Below are 17,432 nucleotides of genomic sequence, written 5' to 3'. Positions count from 1 at the left end.
CAATATAGTTATCAGTGAACACCTCACACTATCCAATGAGGTATTGAACATTTAAACATTTGTTTTTGAATCAGACCTGTAACATGAAAAAGAAGGGAGAAACAAAAGCTAGTGTTTTGTGGAATTCGGTATCAAACATTCTTCATTGCAATGACGTGACCCCGTACTTTGACGTGTAAGAAGTTTAAAACAAAAACTATATCAAAGAACGTTGAAGCTGAGGGCTCCTCTACATTCGCCAACGGATTAGTGATGCCAATGTCACATAATTCTTACGCAATGCAGCTAAGACAAGACGAAATCTTTATAAGGTTGCATGTCACCCAAGCAGAGTTTCATTGTAAGTCAATAGTACAAAGAAATAAAATGGTTTTGAAAACGTCCCTTGAAGTACGAAAGTAGTTTTGAACCAATACGATATGACTACAATTAAGCCGTCTTCAGAAGCAAGATAAGCTGACTAATCCAAATCTGAAGGCGATATAAGGTATAGAAAAAACGTTATGTCGCCTTAGCTTATAGATTAGTCGACTTTTTTCGCGTCTGAAGACTACTTTTCTGTAGTTGTGTCAACAAATTCGAACGACTAAGAAAAGTATTTCATTAAATTGATAAGTAGCATAAATATGCAACTAATTATAGCATATATGGGTATTAGCACGGCGTTTGGTTAAGGTACCCTCTTATTAAGGCGACATAAATAAACGAATATATTGACTTAGATTTTATAAAAGCTGACATAATTCTCGTCTTAAGACGACTTTTTAAAAATAATTATGTCAACGTATTTGAATGAATAAGTCGTCTTATTTAAGTGGATAAGTAGCAAGTAGTTGGCGAAAATGCGTCACCATATTTCACCATATAAATCGAGTAATTTTGCGTCAAAAATGACTTATTTATATTTATGCCAGCATATTTAAATGATTATGCCGGCTTATTTCAGTGGATAAGTGACAAGTGCCTGGCATTAATCTTTCTTCAAAAGATGTCTGAAGTTCTATGAAAGAAAATGAAGAGGCAAAAAAAAAAAAATCAGCAACACCTATTGCTAACAATAAATGAAACTTACCTTTACCAGACCAATTCTCTGTATCAAATTCTCAAAGTCACTCGAGAAGCTGAATAAACGAGACTAAAATACCTTCCGAACTTAAAATAATCAGCGCCCTGAAACGAAATTTACTTTGCAGGGAAATACTTCTGTTGCTATAGTTTACTCGCTATGTAAGGGAGGTAAACCATATGGTAAACTTCGTGTTCGTTGGAGTAATTGGTATATGGGTCGGTCAGCTCGGTGTATGTAGGAGATAAAACAGATATATGGGTAAGGTAGAACTTACTGATCGTTGCACTACAACGGACATATACATGTAAACAATGGTACATTTTAGTTTTTAAGTATTATAGACACGGGTAATTCGAGTAGCTATCATTCAGGTAAGTTTAATGTCAATTTCATTTTTTTTATGTTTTTTTTTTAAAGCGAACTACTGTGTTAAACTTTCAACTACTACATTGGAAATATCGACAAGATTGACAATTTTATACGTGCCATGTGTTAGTCATGCAGAATCATTGTTATCTCGTATTTACACAGCAAACTTTGAACCCTGTTTAAATCTGGCAGTGTGAAATATTCAGAGATAAAATCGATGTTGTCATGTTGCAACAACCATAGTGTGTCTAAGGGAGTTTTAAATTCAAAATTGTAAAAAAGTAATTAGTTTTACCAGAAACTATTTAGCTTGCCAGAGATAAAGGTAAAGCTCGAGACAAACGGGTCGACATACTGAGAGGTGAGTGTACGTACGTACGTACGTACGTATGTATATATGTATGTATGTATGGATGGATGGATGGAATGATGGATGGATGGACGGACGGACGGATGGACGGATGGATGGATGCGTGTGTATGTGTGTGTGCATGCGTGTGTGTGTGTTGTTAGGTAGGTAGGTCGATGAATAATCTCACTTCTATAACAAAAAGAACACAGCGTAGGACCACTATTTTACAATAAAGAATTCAGCTTTTTATTTACTGCGTTCATGTGGATCAGCACCATAACGTAAAACAAATAAGTTTGGCGATAGCTGACCACACTAATTTTTTTTAAATGACGTAGAATCAAAATACAGACCCAGCTCCAAGGAACACCTCTTAGTTCATTATAACAAAAACCTCGCGCAAATTATATTGTAAAGTAAAATACTTTTTTGCATGAATTATTCATATTCATATTTTAGAATGTTGAAAATGCATTAGAAAACAGTATTATTAGTACAGTTACTTACTTGAGTGAGATAATACGTCGCACACATAAATACTCACAAATTAAAGCAAAATTACACACACAACCCACACACACACTTAACGATATATACACTGTTTATCGACCGTTCCCTTACTTCATTCAACGTAGGATGCAATTTTCATATCTGCTGGAATATTTTTTGTGGTTCTTAGTCTAGGGTTTTTCCGGGTTCTTCCTCAAGCAGTTTTAACGGTCGCCATGTTGTAACATATATTGCACCGACAAATGCGTTAAACCAAAAACAAGGACGTACAACAGCTTTTCCTAGTTCGTTAGTTATAAGGTCATTTATTAAGAATAATCAAAACAAGTCGTACGAACAGAATTAAGAATAATTTGAAGGGCAATGTTTAGATTATCAGTCTTATGTCATGTATGCTTATTCCTTTTCTCCGTCTGTCTGTAGCACAATCACATATATTAAAACTCGCACCAGCGAATACCATTATATAAATGACACCCTTCATAAATGACCACAGTTTGGAAACTCTTGTAATTAATTGCCTGTATTCTAAAGACATTAGTGCATGAACCAATATCACAATCTATAATACCAACTGTTTTATCGGATTCCTGATTTATTGTTTTGTTTTTATATGCTTATGTTCAAAGTTCTGCATTAGAGCACAAGAGTTGAAGATACTAGGTAAGTAATTTGTCCTAAGTGACATGGTACAAGGGGAAGGCAAGGATATAAACGACGGTATGTACCATGCCAAGTAGTCTAATGTCTCAAAAGAAATTGGTTAAAAGTAAAAGTTAAGCACGTTTAGCCGTGAACGCTATTTCAGTGTATTCATAGTTGGTTTCTTACTTTAAAATATAAATATATTATTTTTCTGAAACTGTTTCCAATTCAAAGAAGGTACCATGGAGTATGTAGGATGGATAATGGGTTGCAAATGCTCTCTCTCTCTCTCTGTCTCTCTCTCTCTCTCTCTCTCTCTCCTTTAGATGATTATTTAGAATTAGCGTTAAATGTTTCCATAACATATTGTAGGATATATGGAAACGCTGACTGGAAACCTGAAAGATGCTTGAAAACCACATCTTCGTTCTTCCAATTGTACTCGTCATCTACCTGCCAGTATCATTCATAATCACGTGAGTAAAACTCGCTTTAATATATGACAAAGAATGATTCGTGCACTGATTTTGGCCTTATGTATGACATCGCGTTATCAAGGAAATGACTGACAACATGCAGGCTAAAGAAGTTATGAAAATGTGCACGGTGTATTGTCATGTAACACTATCTGACATCTTTAGTTATTATTCATACTTGTACTGGAAATTTCATTTGATTGCATACTGGTACTCTGTCAGTGGGGTGAAAAGTGCAACTATAAATGTCCCATTAAACTGCCAGTCTCGCGGTTATTGTACGTGCATGTAACTGCTTGTCAAGGTTTAGATAGACTTAAATAAAACAAAATGCTTTGGAAGTTTTTACCTACGTCATACATTATCAGGCTTTGTTCTCATTATCAGAACCAAAGATAAATATTAATGTTTAAGTACCTATATTGTTGTATTTCAGCCCTTCTTCGCAATTATCTTTAAGTTTTTACAAAAACTCTTTCCGTATATACGGAATAATAAATACACACATACATACATACTAACATACATACATACATAACTATATGCGTGGATACCTACATACCTACATGCATACATACCTACATACATATATACATACATGTATGTATGTATATATATATATATATATATATATATATATATATATATATATATATATATATATATATATATATATATATATATCCTTAAACACGACGCAAGTACATTGAACAATTTTATTGAATGTAACAACAATGCCAATCCATCCATCAGGTCTGTATGGCGTTATTACTCAGATTAAGGTTTGGATCTGGGTCATGTGTCACGTACATCATTCTGAAAGAAATAGGCAACTGTGACTTATATTTTACGATCCCATTCTATTGAATAATCTGTGTTTATCTTATTTTACTCGTCACTATTGCCTATGGAGTCACATAACTTGGTAAGTAATTGCGTCATGTGAACTGTTGAAGCCATCAGTAAAAACTGGGTCAATATGACCTATATGACATGGTTCAGTCATTCGTGCTTACCTTTTGATAGGTTATGATTTGGCTGTATCTCACTTTTCTCAGACATTACTGCTCAGAGAGTCACAAAATTATTATTTAGCTGTGTCTCAAGATTAGGGCTTGCACTTAAGTCATTTTCGAACACACTATTGTGAATGCATCATTTGATATTTAGAAGCGTCAAGTCGTTTTCGAACACACTATTGTGAATGCATCATTTGATATTTAGAAGCGTCAATTTGTGGTTCAAAGGAGCCATCAGATTCATTAGGATTCGTAACTTTTGAATCAAAAATGCTCTTAAAGGATATTTGTGGTCAAAACCAACCAAACAAATAAAAAGCCACCTAAACAAAACCCAAAACAATTATGTTGTTCCTTATGTGTTCCTCGTACCCTATGTAAGTGCTATCTCATCATTATCATCGTCATGGTCAGTGTTAGAGTGTATAATATTATTATTGTTATTATTATTATTATTATTATTATTATTATTACAGATATGCTATTGCAGTCAGATATGATCACGTAGAACCTGGGTTTCCTTATATAAGGTAAATAATTGTTTATTTAATTACACAATGTTTCTCCATTGATTATTTTAGCATAATGTCTGTTTTCAATATAGTACCTCTATGATTTAATCCTTGAGTTTCATTGTTTTATATTATATTTATTTCATAATGAAAAACCATTTATCACCGACCAAATTCTGATTGATTCCAATCTGATGAAAAAAGTTAGAATCAAATGGCTCGTTAGAAGCGTATTTATTTTAGAAATTTCTTGAAAAACTCTAACTAGGTAAAACGGGACCATCATGCCAACTTTAAATAACTTTTCTTTTGTGTTGTGTTTGTTTTCCAATCATCATGATTCTGGTACCTTAATAATTTCATTTATTGTATTTATCTGTAAAGATTTCACATGGTAATGATACATATGTCTTTCGTTATTTAAGAAAGTCGTTTTATTTACTTGTTTTAAAAGCAATATATATATATATATATATATATATATATATATATATATATATATATATATATATATATATATATATATATATATATATATATAGATAGGTAGATAGAAGGGCGGACGGATAAATCGATGGACGGATGGATATGCGGATGGTTGGTTGGATGTGTATGTGGGTGGATAGAAACGAAGATAGATGAATGAGTATATGGGTGGATGGATAGGTATGTGAGTGGGTGGATAGACCAATGGATGGATACATAGCTGGGTGAATAGATAGATAGATGGATGAACAGATGGGTGTATGTGTAGATAGATAGCTAGATGGGTGGATGCCTATGTGGGTGGGTGGGTGGGTTGATAGATAGATAGATAGATCGATATATATAGATAGATAGATAAACAGATGGATGGATGAATGGGCAGATGGGTTGGAATAGATACGTAGATAGATGATGTTCTAACATCAAGTACTACGATAAAGGTTTAGAAACATCCATCTAAAAAATAGCTCCTATAAATCTTGCATGCGGAATTTGATTGTAGATATTATTAAAATAGTATAATCATTAATCATTTAGTATCGATATAATTCAGTGCAGGTATGCTCAAAAGGGGATTTCCTATCCGACCACAAGATAGTAGGGATGTCGAAATCAAATTGAGAGTTGTACCGCGGGAGAGGGATATGATTTTTGATAGGAATATTTGACTCAGGGATGCAAAATATGTTCAACAGTAAATTGTAGTTGATACACCTGGTCTTGCTCCATGTAGGTAATGATACTCGACAATTTTACTCATCAAAAGGTGCCAAACACTATGTAAAAATAGTACAAAATAATGCAGGTATACTTCTGGTTAGATCTTGACTACATCCAACGTAGTCAGGTATTGAACCATTCATGTGTTTATAGTATGACATCAAAATTCAGTCAGGTATATCTAAAAACTGAATAAGTACTCCAGGCAGAATAAGTCACACTCAATCGATAATAACTCTGTCCATAATTTGGGGATGGGTAACACACACACACACACACACACACACACACACACACTCACACACACACACACACACACACACACACACACACACACATATATATATATATATATATATATATATATATATATATATATATATATATATATATATATATATATATATATATATATATATATATATATATATATATATATATATATACACATATACACACACACGCATACATACATACATACATACATACATACATACATACATACATACATACATGTTACCCATCCCCAAATTACAGAGTTCTTATCGATTTGACGCATGTATCACATGAGAACGTACAAAACTGGCTCAGATTGTTACCACATTCCCATATTACTAGTTGTTAGGCATTCAGATTAGGAAGACGTTCTGAATAGGAACGTTTGAACGTACGCATACCCATTTATCCAGTAAAGAGACTACCGTATGTACTCTCTCATAAGTCGAGTCCAGCAGTAAACTGCACAGACCCTGATAATGCGTTGGCAGATCTGGGTCTGTGCAGTTCTTTTAGGATTAAGCATTAGAACAAACAACATAGACCCTGATCTTCAGGTGCTTTATGTTACGGCAGATCACGATCTTTGTTTATTTTCTTCTGGGGCGATAGGTTTTTAAAAAATTTAACCCAACTTATAAGCGAGTAATGACGTAATGACGGTATTTAACCCGAAATTTCACGTGTAGTCGTCTGTGGTCAGACTTCGTGCTGTGCATTGAAAAAGACAACACAAATTACATGCACTATGTTTTAGCTGATAATTTGACTGCTAATGGATGGAAGTTTGCTGGATATTACGACCACTGAGTGCGATATACAAGGGGAAAACAAATAGTGCGATGTCACGATTTATTGATCTAATGATAAACCGTGACATAGCTACAGTTGGTATGCGTGGCTACAGTGCGCTGTAAAATATGCGCTGCAAAATAGCCAATTAAAATGTTTCTTTGATTCTTATATGTAGCTCACGAACAAACGTTTGGTGTTAATAATGAAAGTGTATACAGTAAATTCAGGAAACCTGGACAGGCCTTTTTACATTGACGGAACATAAGTGTGGACTATCATCTTAGTCTAACTTCCAGTGGTCTGACTGGCTGAAATTTAAGTCTGGCTTTTGCACATTGACCAATCAAATGTCTTAATGTCTAAACTTAATGTTTAGATTTATTGGTGAAAATATGGCTTAGAGAACTACGAACTAAAGTTTGAGAGTGAGATTTTTCGACTCACATTGATATTCAAATCTCAGTCAGTCAAACAGTTATTTTCAGAAAGCAAATGCCAGTGAAGGATAGGACACGAGAGCGCATGCTCGAACTAGAGCTAAAAAATGATGAGTTACAGGCTTGATGCCATGAAGCCAGGAATGTTCAACATCATTTTTATATCACCTTCATGTGCTCACTGTAACAGATCATTGAAATTATAAAAAGTCACTTTACTTTATCCTTTTAAACATGTTTTATTGCCTGAAGTAAGTAAGTAAGTAAAGCAGATAGCAAATGGATTGAAAGCAAGTGTTACCAACGTGCTGATTCCTCCCCATGATACAATTAAAACCAATGTTGTTTATAAAAGGAGAGAGAGAGAGAGAGAGAGAGTTCAGTCATTTATCAGTTTTGTTCCAGTAAAATAATAATAATAATAATAATAATAATAATAATAATAATAATAAGGTAAAGTAAGGTAAGTTCATGTATACAAGAGAACACATTTCGAAATCAAAAAACAAAGTTTTTGAGGCAATGAACTGTCTAGTCTGTGAAGCTGATGTCTGGCCTGGAATATGCTGCTTAAAGTCTATGAAATTTCTGTTTGCATCGACGCTGCCAAGGTCTCGCAGGACTTCCGGTTCATTTTAATACCTTAAAATGCAACTCAGATGTTTGACTGGGTCTTTAATGTTGCAGACATGGTGGCAGTCGAGGAAGACAGCCACCTTGAACTACTTTTTTAGTACTCGGAAAACCTCATCAATTCATTTCAATCTAATCTAAGTGACGATCTAGCGACATTCTATCTTCACTGGAAACCCAACTGTCAACACTAGTAGATTTTTTACAGGTTCTATGCAACTCATTAGTCTGTAGAATTGCAAAATGTTCTCGTCTTGACAGGAACATGAATCTGAGGAATTTCCTGTTGTACCTTCTAGATCAACACAGTAGCAGGTACGCCGGTGGAAGCAAAGAGTGAACATTGCATATAGACATATAGAAAGATAGATGTATATGGATGGATGAATTTGTAGATGGATTATCACACAGTCTGTACATTTTGCATACACTGTGTGCAGTGTATTATATTTGTTATGGCAACGTGTTTACTTTATGTAAATCTGATTGGTCAACCAATGCAATTCTTGCGCAGTGTTCTAGTTACTGATTGTCTACGATCGTGGGAATTTTCCTTGTCCTTCTGTTCTGGAATTTTTTTTTTATTTTTTAAGTATTATTATCAATCATTCCAATTAATTGTCCAATCGGCATTAGAAAAAGAGCATGGTTAATGGATAGAGGGCGGGGGGTCCAAACCAAATATTCTCATCCCACCTGCATAGCAAGCGTGGTTAAATTAAATTTCGACCTAAAGGAGTAAGCACACTCGCTCTCCTCTACCAACTGACAGAACGTTTTATAACCACAGCATTCTTCCAAATCAAATAATGCTAATAGCCGCTCACAAAAATATCCAATCAATTAATATCTACAAGTGAGTGTAAATCAGAACCGGCAAATCTCAGTTCTCACAAACGCTTCTACGTCTAGCACATTTTCTGAATTTAGAAATACTCTCTTCAGAGAAATATCTAATAACTGAAATGCTGTTTCGTCTGACATATTTGGTACTGTATCTGTGCTTTATATCCAAGGTGGAAAGTTTTCGGTGGAAACGTTCTAAACAGTCACATACACATTCCTGAAGAAGCGCCTCAAAGGAGTTATATAATTTTCAGCGGCAGTCTATTTTTTAAATATTGTCCTGTCTGTGACACAGGTTATATTTAGAAGGACGTTTACTATTTTCATTATTATTTATTGACAATGATACCTCTAAAAGTTATTTGTTATCAAATAGTTCAATACTGTTTCAATTCCCGTCTGAGACTATTTTTTCAGGAGCAAAAAATTAACTCGTTTCATAAATTTAAATATTAAATCATTACCTATTTGAGATCATCTATGCATCTAACGCTTTCGAAGTTATTACCAGATTACGGGTAAGTATATTCTTTGGTAGTAAAATAGTTGGGAAAATGACGTAGTGTAAGCTTACATAAAAATCCTGATGGTGCTAGATGAATCCGTACGCCTTTTGATACTCAGCTTATCTGCAGACTCTTAACAAGACAAATACGTATTCATTGTTTGAAAGTCCTACATGCATTTGTCATGTTTCAAACGCCATCGACTGCATTTTTATTTGTAATATTGACGATATGTAAATTTAGCAAATTATGAACTTGGGGCTTGCTTTTAATGTATCATTTTTTTTAAGTATATACATGTTTCTTTCATCAACGTCTACGTGTCTCTTTTAAAAAATTGACACATGATATTTGCTTGGCTTTGTATTTTGATACCACGACACTTCTTTCGAAATTCTTCATGTTTCAGTGACACGGGAACATCTCCCCCAGAGAGCTGCATTTTCGGACAATTACTAAATATAGGCGCATTAATGTGTAAGTGTTGTTTTAAAGTCGATATGTTTTCCCTCTGCAAAAAAATTAGCCTTTATTATCTTTGAAATTGTTCGGAAAATATATATCTCTTCTTATATTGTTATTCATTTTAAAAACTTTATGCAATTCAATACGAGGTAGGTATGTATGTATGTATATGTGTGTGTGTGTGTGTGTGTGTGTGTGTGTGTGTGATCTTTGTCCATACGGCTTATTACCGTGTCCCCCTAATGTGTTGATTATTGTAACATAAACATATATATAAATGAAACTCATTTGCCAATCACAACGACAACATAGAACAGAGTAGAAAAAAGTAGAGACAAGCACAATCGAATTGAATCTCACACATTTATAATTAAAGGGTATTATTATTTTTTTTTTAAATCATACTTTTAAAGTAACAATAAATGTCATTAAGACAGAGGGATGGAGACAGCGGGGGGGGGGGAAGAATTATTATCACATCCAACTGTCGCTAAACGAGTGCCGCCATGACAATATAGAATTTGTCATACAGATACTATAAGCTAGTCCATCACGATTAAAGACACATAGTAGTTCTATCAGTCATTTAGTAGTCCAAGCCAACGTACCTAGCTTTTGATCAGTGATGATTGCTGACTTAAGCTCTATGTGTTTCTAAAACCGCGCATAAACTGACAGGCCAACAGTTTGTGAGCGAAATTCGATCATCCGAATAACCGATGATAATGACGAAATCAGTGTCACTCAATGTGTCTGGATAATCGACGTTTTAGTGTAGTATAGCCCGATAGTATGAATGAAGACTTGACTTCTTTCCCTGATATAAAATTAAGATGTTTGATGCACTTGTTGTGAATTGTTTTATCCCATGCGCTTTGATGTAATTAAGAGATTAATATTTGTTAAATATAAAATGTTGACTAAAACAGATATCTGTTATTTATTTATTATTTGATTTATCTTTTTTTTTTCCTTCTTTTTTCAGGCTCTGTAGTTATGTATACTCGCTATAAGCAAATAGAGAAATTCTACAGAGAGTCTTCACGTAAAAGGTTGATGATAGCAAACAAAGTTTCCTTCGTGTTGGGATTATTCGCGTGTTTAGGTGTTAGTATAGTCGGCAATTTCCAGGTACGTGAACACACAGAAAAAAAGTAACTACTTAGATTGCAACTACACGAAAAGTCCTGAAGACACTATATCGAATATTTTGTGTCAGCGCTTTCATTACTATGGAATCCTCCCACGTATAATAGGGATAGCTATGAATCAATCTTGGTTGTATTGTCAGTTCTTACCACAACATAAATAGCAACATCACAGCGATTTGTTTAAAATCCCATTAAAATAATACTCGATTTGCAACATCGACATTTTTTTTTAGAGGATTTGCATTAAAGTTGTAAGTTGCATTAACAATTACAAAAGGAAACAAAACACAACATAGAATATAAAGAAAAGAGATGATGCGAGGGAAGAAAACAGAAGCAGCTATGTTAGAAACGATGATTCGTTGGCAATATGTGCTTTATCATCATTACTTCCAACCAACACGTGCATAAATATGCACGCTGGCCCAAATCGTTTTACATAAAGAAAACAGATGCAAGCAGATATCTTGAATTGTTTTAGCAGCTCTTAATCAATCTCATTTGAACACATAGAAGTCCTAACATTAGGAAACAAGACTAACATTCGTTTCAATATCAATCCTGGGAGCATGGCTAAAGTCAATGCTATGGTCTAGTGTCCGTCGTACGTCACGTGACATGCATCATTAAAAGGAGAATCTCTACATATCTGCCCCTTTGCCTACAAATGATGCTGATCTACAATCCCTACTTGAAATGCCCGCAGAAAGTTAGAAATACTTAAAACAGTCAGAAATATGTTTCCACTAGACGTCGTATGGCATATTGCATTACATCATTAATTTATTCATGGTCAATATTGTCTTTGAGTTATATATTTATTGTACTCCATAATTGTTCCGATTATACATTATATTTTACTTCTTTTCAATTTTTATCTTCTCTAGGAAACAAACATAGTAATCGTCCACTTAATAGGCGCCTTCCTGGCTTTTGGAATAGGTGGAATCTACTGCTACATACAGGCTGCAATGTCATTCCGGATGACAAATCTTCCCGGAAATGGTCTCAAAATACGAATATTCCGTGTTGTACTTTGTATTTTAGACCTTCTTCTCTTAATAGCACGTATCCTTAAATTACCGATACTTCGTTTAAATATATATATTTTTACTACATTTATCTTTTTAAGATTGCTTCAGAGAGCATTTATTTGAAAGTAGCCATAACTTCTGTTGAGTCTTTTCCTAACAGCATCGGTCTCTCGCTTGATAAAGTTATATTGATCCTAGAAAAAATCCCTATCGACTGTCCCTTCCTTGAAAAAGTTATAATGATTCTAGATTCGATGTCTATTGAATATATTTCGTCATTTCCATTCAAAATTTCTAGGATTGTAGCTTTTATATCATGCACTATATCATATATCAAAACAGACTTCAATATGAACCAATGTCTTCGGTGAAGCCTTTCAGACCAGATTTTCAGACCAAACCTATAACATAGAAAGTTCGAAGTGAGACATGCGTCAAGGAGGGCAAGTTTTATGTGACATTTTAGATTCGCCAATTCGCGGTTTTGCCATGATGTCATGCATTAGGTTTTGTCTCTTATTAGCAGATAAAACAAATGACTCATTTAAGACGATGAAAGGCTCAGCCTAGTTTGGATTGTTTTCTGTACTAATTGCACTTTACCAAAATGAGGGGAATTAGTGCAAATATTATTTATACTTATGCTTTTTGGATTTAAGTTGGTTTCAACTTACAACATATAAATTATTTAATTTAATATTTTGCAATAATTGCTGTAATTCACGATATAAAATCGTTATGATGATATTGAAGCTAGCGTGATAAATTCGTGCAGGTAAAGACCGGATAGTTAGCCTACATTGTTCCTTTGTTTCTTCGACCGTATGTATATAATCTAGGATATGGCTGAGGCAAAGATCGGGCCCAAGTATTAGCGAACTAGAAACATGGGCCGGATCAACACATTCAATAGTAATTAGACGCTTGACGTTTGGTGCCCAACATTAAAAAACGTCCAAATGGTGTTATAATTGGTATACTTAGCCACTTGTATTAAGGCTCGTTTCTAAACTAGGATGATAACATAATCATTTCCAAGACCATCTCATTGATACTCAACGTTTTTAGTCCTATTATTTAAAAATATATAAACCTTACCTAATTCCCTCCAACGAATTGTCCCAAAATCAATCATACACTTATACATTACAAAACATATAATGTCCCAAAATCTGCCTTACACATACACATTACAAAACATATAATGTCCCAAAATCTGCCATACACATACACATTACAAAACATATAATGTCCCAAAATCTGCCATACACATACACATTATAAAACATATAATGTCCCAAAATATGCCATACAGATACACATTACAAAACATATAATGTCCCAAAATCTGCCATACAGATACACATTACAAAACATGTAAGGACCAAATTCAATGAGAATATTCTATTATAAAATTCTTTCATAAACGTCCATATTATAACACATATGTCTCAAAATCTATCATAACATTTCATTATTATTCAAAATGTCCTCAAATCTAACACGGAATTCCACATTATAACACATATGTCCCAAAGTTTAGCATAATTTTCCACATTATAACATATATGTCCCAAATTCTATCGTAGAGTTCCACATTATAACACGTCCCAATGTCTATGATACTGTTTCACATTATAACACATGTCTCAAAGTCTAGCATAATGCTCCACATTATAACACATATGTCCTAAAGTCTAGCATAATATTCCACATTATAACACATATGTCCCCAAGTCTAGCATAATGTTCAACATTATAACATATATATCTCAAAGTCGAGCATAATGGTTCACATTATAACACATGCAAATGTCCAAGAGTTTGTCAGAAAGAAATTTGTTACGAATGTTGAAGGAATTAGTGTGACAACCATTATTGTGAATTCTTTTATTTTCGCGGGTTATAATTTTCATCGTTTTGCATTCTAAAAAATGTGCATTTTCATTGTCACTTAAAATCATAAATATGTCTCTATGATGAGGAAAAATGGTCCCAAGGTTTCTCAGATATAAGTAATTGATGTTTCTTTAAATTTGTGGTATCATAGACAGAGATCGCATATCAATGGGATACACGAATTAGTAGATTGGAAATGTAGGCAGTTGTCCTCGAAATTTAGCTAATTTGTCGACCTTTCCTTAACTCTATCTTATCAAGTATTCGTTTCATCCAATGAAGCAAATTCACAAGAGGCCCTAAAAACCAACCATTTAAAATGGACAGCAGATTTTCCTGTAAGTATGGCTACATAAAATCTGGAAAGAACAAACTACTACTGCTACTACTACTGCTGCTGCTACTACTACTACTACCACTACTACTAATACTACTATTAGTACTAATTTTCTCTCTTTACCAATGGTTTTTGTAAAATCGCGGTGATGATGGAGGGATAGGAGACGGGAAGGGGAGATGGTTGTGACATTCTTGTGAAAATTCTTTTATTGATAATTATTTCAATGCATCATCTCAACTCCTACGTCAGATTCACAGAGAAGTTTTAATGAGTTCGATGAAAGTATAACTTTTTTTTTTCGCTTTGACACTTTTTCAGTCTGAATTTCGTCTGAATGGGAATTTCTTTTTTTTTTGTTTATTTATTTTTATTATAGGGTTACAGAGAACATTTGGTATCCACAATATCCGAGTGGATTGTAGCCTTATTGACCGCCATTTTCATCGCCACTTTTACTGGAGAGTTTCGGAAGTTTCGATTAAAAGCGCCGGAAGTAATTTACTACGACATTCAAGAGGAGTCAAACAAGGAAATGCATATATCAGCTATTTCAGCGCAGAAGGTCGTTTACCGTGACATGCACGACGATTCCAACAAGGAAATATAGATATCATATACTGCAAATGAAAAGAATATAATTTTGACAGCCACCAATTTGTGTATTGTCAATAATGACCATATAATGTGTTAATTAAGGTTGTACCCACCCATATTTGAAATGAGTCAAATTACTATTGTAAATGAAAACAAATATCAAAATCAGCAGATCATTTTAAACCACGTTTTAAGGAATAAATGTATATGTTTTTACATTTACCTTTATAGGATTCAAAATATTATTTTACTATAAAAGAAGAAAAAGACGTGTCAGTTGTAAATTTAACATAGCTTGTTAGTGTATTGCATCACAGTTATTCTTCACGTATTTCGTGCATGTACGTACTTGTATGGGTGCATGGATGAACAAATATGGTAAGGAATTATATTGAGGGACATATAGATGGATTTTCAGACGCATGGTTTTTGACTCAAAAGCTAGATGAGTAGTGAAAGACCTTCATCCTAGGCTACGGGTCCTTACTACGACTACCCCGCAATCTTTAACCTTTACTCCTAACCTCATATATTTGTCAATGGTCGCCTAACAGTTGACCTTTTGCCCTTAACATTTGAGCTTTCGTCTTAACCTGTGACTTTTACCCTAGGACTGTGACTTCTGGAAAGGTAAGAAGATGACCTAGACTACTGACCTTCACATTTTGCCACTTCTGAGCCATGTAACCCCTGTTTTAGGTACGTACCCACCTAACCTATGACCATCACTCTAGCCCACTGACCTTAAAATCCTAGGCCATCTAGGTCATTGATCCTCAAAAAATAGGGCTTCTGACCTCAGAAATTTTATATAAAATCGTACACCACTAACCTTCAGAAAAGTTGTTATAAAAACAATCCTTCATCATGGGCCGCTTAACCATTGACCTTAAAAGTATTTCTCTTGACATCAAAGAGACCTGGGTCATCTAGGTCACTGGGCCTCAAATGTGCATTAAGAAAATCTGGGTCAATCGTCGTCAATATTGTTGTTATGACAACAGTGCCATCCTATACATCTAATAGTACTGGATGAAAAGTCAGTGTCTATGTCGCAAAATTGTAAATACCAGGGTCTACGTTTTTTAACATACATTTGTTTGCAGATCAGTGGTAAGTTTTATTTTGTGAATGCTGAAAGCAAAATCACGTGCGACAACGATGCTAATCTATATAGTACCCAGTGCAGATGAATTCATATTCTGGAGATAATACAAAGAAAGAATTTATATGGCTGTCAAAATTGTGCAACATATTCCTCAAAATCTGACGCTTTTCACAGCGTAAGAATAACACATGCTAATTCGATACGCAGAGTCTAACTTCTATCTAGGTACTATGAAATACTGATATACGGCATATATATTTAATATTAAAGCAACTTATATCCAAATTATTTCACAAAACTTACCAAAATCTACCAACGTTCCGGTCATTTTCAATCAACAAACACGTAATATTATAACTGAAATGGACTAAGCAACATCACGGTATTGACTACTACTGCTTTCACAAATGAAGAGCTTACAAGTATGGTGACATCTTATGCATTGGGAAAATCGTCGACTGCGGAAACGAAACTATTAGGACAGAATTTTTTAGTACAAGTAACAAGATTGAAATTTTCTCTAAATTGTATCAAGAGTAAGTTTTGATTAAATTATATTGAAAGTAATTTTCTATTGAAATTGAATCTATTTATTTCGGTATTTTGATTGTGTACTATTTAATAATGATCGCGCCCTTATGATCAAGTACGAACCGTCTTATACATACATTGCCCTGTATCTCAAGTCAGAAAAAAGTACATTCACTAGGTTACATAAATAGATGAACTAGACAGATCCTAAAGATTCCCCTAGAGGGCAAATGCGCTGATCTTGCAGAAGTACCTACGTAATAGTGTACATAGACCTTGACAATAATCTGTAAGAGACTATGAAGCTTCACTTTGAGATTCTGGCCAACGCAAAGAGCTAGGCGCGCGCCATATTTGGCTTTGTCTTAAGAAACTGGTATATAAAGCCCCAGCCATGGGCTGACACCAGTTTTGCTGGCCAGAAGCTCAAACAGACTTTTGTCTTTACAGCTCGACCCCGAGTACTCTCGCATGCCAAGATTCCCCAAAATGTAGCTGTATTTACAACATCATCAAGTGACACCTCTTCCAAGAGGATTGAACTTCCTTTCTTCTCTCTCTCTCTCTCTCTCTCTCTCTCTCTCTCTCTCTCTCTCTCTCTCTCTCTCTCTCGGGTTTTGGAAACAGATTGACTTAGAGTTTACGAGGCAAATCTATTC

General features: G+C 34.4%; 1 protein-coding gene across 3 annotated transcripts; it reads left to right on the top strand.

Annotated features, from left to right (window-relative positions):
* The first annotated feature begins 1,290 nt into the window (after positions 1 to 1,290).
* On the top strand, positions 1,291 to 15,403 carry LOC149787780 (DNA damage-regulated autophagy modulator protein 1-like). Of its 3 annotated transcripts, none has more exons than XM_089973978.1 (8): positions 1,291 to 1,327; positions 3,318 to 3,421; positions 4,917 to 4,970; positions 10,061 to 10,128; positions 11,102 to 11,247; positions 12,155 to 12,335; positions 14,462 to 14,538; positions 14,917 to 15,403. In XM_089973978.1, the coding sequence occupies exons 2-8, from the start codon at positions 3,351 to 3,353 to the stop codon at positions 15,145 to 15,147; spliced, it is 828 nt and encodes a 275-aa protein (XP_089830104.1). In that variant the 5' UTR covers positions 1,291 to 1,327; positions 3,318 to 3,350; the 3' UTR covers positions 15,148 to 15,403. The 3 variants fall into 3 exon arrangements, with proteins under 3 accessions (XP_089830104.1, XP_089830101.1, XP_089830103.1); XM_089973975.1 differs by having other exon boundaries at positions 1,317 to 1,440; XM_089973977.1 differs by lacking the exon at positions 1,291 to 1,327 and adding an exon at positions 1,642 to 1,799.
* Positions 15,404 to 17,432: the final 2,029 nt, after the last annotated feature.

Source organism: Sinohyriopsis cumingii, chromosome 11 (assembly GCF_028554795.1).
Source record: "Sinohyriopsis cumingii isolate HCF-2022 chromosome 11, ASM2855479v2, whole genome shotgun sequence".
Taxonomy (NCBI): Eukaryota; Metazoa; Mollusca; class Bivalvia; order Unionida; family Unionidae; genus Sinohyriopsis; species Sinohyriopsis cumingii.
Note: the sequence above shows the minus strand (reverse complement) of the source record. Positions and strands in the feature narration are given on the sequence as shown.

Bases quoted from the DNA above. Each gene is read 5' to 3' on its own strand.
- LOC149787780 (XM_089973978.1), top strand. From the start codon at position 3,351: ATGCTTGAAAACCACATCTTCGTTCTTCCAATTGTACTCGTCATCTAC. The intron at 3,422-4,916 runs GTGAGTAAAACT...TTATTATTACAG, and splicing joins CCAGTATCATTCATAATCAC to ATATGCTATTGCAGTCAGAT. The intron at 4,971-10,060 runs GTAAATAATTGT...TTCATGTTTCAG, and splicing joins CCTGGGTTTCCTTATATAAG to TGACACGGGAACATCTCCCC.